This window comes from Mus caroli, chromosome 5 (assembly GCF_900094665.2).
Source record: "Mus caroli chromosome 5, CAROLI_EIJ_v1.1, whole genome shotgun sequence".
Lineage (NCBI taxonomy): Eukaryota > Metazoa > Chordata > Mammalia > Rodentia > Muridae > Mus > Mus caroli.
The window spans coordinates 115730973-115736429 of record NC_034574.1 but is presented as its reverse complement, the minus strand read 5'-3'; the positions used below and the strand labels follow the sequence as shown (position 1 = coordinate 115736429).

The window sequence follows — 5457 nt, the reverse complement described above, 5'->3', positions numbered from 1 at the left end:
CCTGGTCTACAGAGTGAGTTCCAGGACAGCCAGGGCTATACAGAGAAACCCTGTCTCGGAAAACCAAAAAAAAAAGAAAAAAAGAAAAAAAAATATCCAGCACAGGGGCTCACCTCACCCTCTCTGTCACCTCCCTCCAGGCTGAGAATCAAGGCTATGGGAGCCTGGGGTAGGACTCACGTTGGCACACCAGCATCATTCTCCACTGGGCACCATGCAGCCACCTCACAGGTCTTCACAGACGTGTTGAATGGAACACACCTTCCAGTCCCAATTCCTGCGAAGAGAGGACAGGGCTGGGAAGCACAGGGGTCTTGTTGCCCATCTTTTTACCCTTGTGTAGCAGTACAGTATGAGACCCAGGGGATTATGGGCAGCCATCTTCAGTAATTTACAGGATTTAGATAGTGTCTTTAAAAAAAAGACAAGTGGAACAAGAAGGCTCCCTCAGGGCTGGCCACATGTCTACTGAAGTGACACCAACTCACAGAGAAGGGGCACCATCTGGGCTGTCTGCCACAACCCAGGTAAAGGCTAAGAAGGCCCCTGGATCTGCTTTTATACCAGGTTCCCCCAGGTTCATGTAGCAGGGGGAGGGGGGTCTTCTCTGCTGGTGAGCTAGAACCCTGGGTTCATCTAAGCTAAGCCTGTGCTCTACCACTGAGCTGTATCCCAGGTGGGGGTGGGGGATAGAGGCAGGGGTGGGGCAGATTCTTATTTCTGCAATTTCTCTATTGCAGACATGCCACCGGAAGTGTGATGTCATCAGAAGCCACCGTCCCCTGGTCCAGCATCTGCTGAGACGTCCCAGCTGCTCAGGCTACTCATTCCTACCACTGCTGTGGGTGTCCGAGGAGCCAAGAGTGCAGTTGGCGTCTGAATCACAAATGCTGGTCTTATCAGGAATCTGGAAAAGGGATGAATGTAGACAAGTTCCCATGTGCTCTGTACACAGTACACACTTTACCAGGAGTAGATGTGGGTGTGAAGCCTGAGGGCGCTCTTCCCATAGAGCCACTTACCTCTGGACAGGTACCCTGCGTCTGGTTCACGGTGACGATCATGTTGGTCATGATGAAGAGGGAGTTTTCCTCCTGTGGAGAGAACCCTATTGAGTCACCCTAAGGAGAGCTGAGTGGGGCTATAAAGAAAGTCAGATGGGGCTGGAGAGATGGCTCAGTGGTTAAGAGCACTGGCTGCTCTTCAGAGGAGCTGAGTTCAATTCCAGGCATCCAGATGGCGGCCCACAAGTGTCAGTAACTCTAGTTCCAAAGGACCTGACACCTTTTTCCAGCCTTCACAGGCACCGGGCACGAAAGAGGTGTGCAGATATAAATGCAAGGCAAAACACCTTTACACATAAAATCAAATAAAATATACCTAAAAAAAAAAGAGAAAGCATTTGCGTATTTAAAAATAGAAGACTAGAAGTCAAGAGGACATTAAAAAAAGGAGAGAGAGAGAGACAGAGAAAGTCCCTTTTATGTATGGAGGAGGGGTGGCTGAGACAGCGTGTCACGTAACCCAGGGTGGCCTCACAGTGTATACAACCCAAGCTGCCCTTGGTCTCCTGATCCTCCTGTCTCCACAGTCAGGTGTGCACCATTACATCCATCCAGAAATTTCCTTAGGAATATAAGTGAAGGGGATGGAGAGATGGCTCAGAGGTTAGGAACAGAGGCTGCCTTTGCAAAGGATCCAAGATCAGTTCCAGGGGATCTGATGCCTCTTCTGACCTATCTACGCAAAACTCTCAAACATCTAAAAATATTATTATTATTTACTATTATTATTATTATTATAACAACACAATTTAAAAAACTGACCTATGGTCCCTCGTTCATCCTCCACGGGGGTTTATAACCTCTGATAAAACAAGGAGTTAAAAAAAGCACCTGAGACAGATAGCTGCCCCAAAATGTTCCTAATGGCAGGCACTTTCACAACAGGAAAAAGGTAGAAACAAGCCAAAGGCCTAAACTGGCTGGAAAACCAGCCGTGGTCTATACATTCAATGGAATTAGCATTTGGCCATAAACGTGATGAGATGCTGATGTGCGCTTGCTACATATATAAACCTCCAAAACATGCTAAAGACAGTGGGGATATAGCTTGGTCGTAGAACTAGCCTACCAGTTGCAAGGCTCTGGGCTCAGTTTCCAATTCCACACAATTATGGGTTGGAGAGATGCTTTGGCGGTTAAGAGTACTGACTGCTCTTCCAGAGAACTTGGGTTCAGTTCCCAGCAACCTACATGGCAGTTCACAACCATCAGCAACACCAGCTCCAGGGGATCTGATGCCATCTTCTGACTTCAGCTGGTACTGCACACACATGGTATACTACAGGTACACACACAGGCACTTTTTTTTTTAAAGCATGCTAAAGGCTAGATGTGGTGGTATATGCCTTTATCCTGAGCAGGAAGCAGAGGCAGAAGGATCCATGAGTTCAAGGCCAACCTGGTTATATAGCGAGTTCTAGGTTAATCAGGGCAGCATAGTGAGACTTTCAAAAACAAACAAATATTAAAATACTCTAGAGAAGAGACTGTCAGCCAGTAACATAATAGGACTGGCAGAGGTCAGAAGAGGCCATCAGATCCCCCTCGAACTGGTGTTGCAGATGGTTGTGAGCCACCATGGAGGTGCTGGGAACTGAACCCAGGTCCTTTGGAAGAGCAGCCAGGGCTCTGAACTGCTGAGCCATCTCTCTAGCCCCCCAGACATTTCCCTTTTTTTGAAGTTTATTTTTTTCCTCCTTGTAGATACAAAGGAGTCAACCCAGAGTTTCTAGAAAGCAATTCTCTGCAGAGAAGAAAGAGGGGCTGCTAATTATGACCTTCTCAGACAGAGACCCCGGAAGATTCGGAGTAGATGCGCCCCACCCCACCCCCACCCTCCAGCGTCTGCTTGGGACTTTCAAGGGCTGCTAGAAGCTTCCAGCATCTCATATTCCCCTCAAAAGGAGGAGAGTCAGCTTGAGGAGCCATGTGAGGTATCAATTGGCATCCCCACCCCTGGGTAAGAGAGATGGTGAACACTCTGCAAGAGAGGTGAGGCAGCAGTCTCTCTCCCGGCACCTCGTCTCCTTTCTGGCTACTTAGAGACACCCCTTTATCTGCTGCCAATAGAAGCCTTGCTTGTGAGCCTCCTCCAGTTAGACTTGCACAGCTGGGTGTAGGCCACGTTCTGTTTCCTATTACTCCTCTCTCTCAGTCTGCTGATGCATTAAATGGATGTGGTAGTTATGGTTCATCCATAGAGACAGCTCAGGAAGAGAGCCCCAGGGAACCCCACCCCTAACCCCCACCCCCACAGTCCAGTCCAGTTGTTTGACAGAGCACAGCAGCTGGCTGGACTTCCCCTTTCGGGTTCAGCAGAGGGCTGGTGTGACAACCCCAGAGTCTGATACAAGGTTGGAAGTCACCACCTCTCTCCTGAGATTGGTACAAACCAAAGGACCACCCCATTGCCACCACCTGCTCCAACTCATTTTTTTTTCAAAGATTTATTTATTTTATGTATGTGAGTACACTGTCTCTCTCCTTCAGACACACCAGAAGAGGGCATCAGATCTCATTACAGATGGTTGTGAGCCACCATGTGGTTGCTGGGAATTGAACTCAGGACCTCTGGGAAAGTAGTCAGTGCTCTTAACCGCTGAGCCATCTCTCCAGCAGGCTCCAACTCATTTTAAAGTTTTGAGACAGGGCTTCAAGGTGTAGCTCTGAATGGCTTGGGACTCACTACCTCACTGTGTAGACCAGTCTGGCCTTGAAATTTAGAGAGATCTGCTTGCCCTGGCCTTTTAGAGTGCTGGGATTAAAGGCATACATCACTGTGCCTGGCAGACCATTTCCTTTTCCTGTCTCATTAGTTCTGCCTTTTCTCTGGACACTTTTCTCCTGAGAAGGCAGGGAAACCAACACACTTTAAGACACTAGCTGAAGTCTTTGCTCGCTCGCTCGCTCTCTCTCTCTCTCTCTCTCTCCCCTAGTTCTAAGTCAAGTGCTCACAGCTCAATCCAACACACCAGCCCAGCAGCACATCAGCTGTGTGGAAGGAGACTCGAGGCTAGGGATTGGCCAAGCAGCACATAGCCGAGTGAATGTTTAACACAGCTTTTGGGCTGGAGGTTTGGCACAGCAGCAGAGCACTTGCCTAGCATGTACAAGCGAGCATCAAGCGCTTGCCCAGCATGTGCGAGCATCCACCTCTTGAAAAAGAGACCAAAATGTTAACGTGCATCTGTATGGCTTAACAGTATATAGATGAGGATGGCTCACACAGCAATTTAATTCCCTGTTCCTGGCGGAATCATGGGATCATTTCCTTCTAGTTTGGGTGTGTGATCTTTAACTGCGGTGGGATTGTTTTGTTTTGTTTGTTTTATACCCTCCAACAAGCTTTACCTTGTGGGCATAAAATAAGAAAGCAGAGCCATAAGGCAGAAGGGGTTATTTCTTGCCTCACTTCCTAGGACTAAAGACCTTTGTTTCCTTACTCTTGGGAGCCCAGAGGCATGAAGGTGTGGAAAAGACAGAGTGTTGGGTTGGAGCTAGCCACACTACAGCGCTGTAGAGCTCTCAAGGGTTCTGTGGGAAAAATAACATCCCAGAGAGATCTGGCTGTACTGCCTTCTTGGGCTAAAACAACCAGGGCCGGGAGGTGGCAAACTCTGGCCACTCACTATATTTTGAGCAAACCAGCAAGGTGCTTCCCTGTGTACAGATGTACACAGCAAGACATACCTGAGCGGGAACCACATAGTCGGCCACGTCCCAGATCCGGAATCCAAGCTGAGAAGTGTTGGTCACAGCCACACCTTTGGCTTTGGTTGTCACCGAGCTGACCACAGAGTCCGTTTCCTGGTAGCCCTTTTCCCACACGAACACCCACCTGAGAAAGACAGTAGGCCACAGGAACAGTAAAGTCAACCTGACACCGGGGAGTATCTGAGAGCCATAGGGCTAACGGGTGGCATTTACTCTGTGACTGGTAAAAGCTGCCAAACTTCTACACTCCACGATTGTAAATGGGCGTTGTAGCCCCACTGGTTATTATGTGAGAAATGAACGCTGTGGTCAGCCAACACAGTCACAAGCTCCAAGAGATGCACAGTGAACACTACTCTTATTACTGGATGTCCAAATAGCCTCTACACACTACGATCTACCAGAATCAATAATAGTATAATATAATAGTAGGTTATTATAACAACAGTTTCCACTTGATTGACACACAGTAGGTCATTTAATTCTGACCATTTTATGAGGCACATGGCATTATTGTTACTTATAATTTATAGAGATGGGAACAGAGACAAAGATAGGTTAAGCCAGCCGGGAGTGGTGGCGCATGCCTTTAACCCCAGCACTCGGGAGGCAGAGGCAGGCGGATTTCTGAGTTCGAGGCCAGCGTGGTCTACAGAGTGAGTTCCAGGACAGCCAGGGC

General features: G+C 48.4%; 1 protein-coding gene across 1 annotated transcript in view; it reads right to left on the bottom strand.

The window, feature by feature from the left end:
• Window positions 1-5457, bottom strand: part of P2rx4 (purinergic receptor P2X 4) — a 20570-nt gene that overhangs the window by 9600 nt on the left and 5513 nt on the right. Inside the window, exons 2-5 of the mRNA XM_021162832.2 lie at window positions 4755-4902; window positions 1023-1094; window positions 835-907; window positions 181-277 (exon numbers count right to left, since the gene is read on the bottom strand). Of these exons, the coding sequence (XP_021018491.1) occupies window positions 181-277; window positions 835-907; window positions 1023-1094; window positions 4755-4902 (390 nt within the window). The remainder of the gene's footprint in view (window positions 1-180; window positions 278-834; window positions 908-1022; window positions 1095-4754; window positions 4903-5457) is intronic.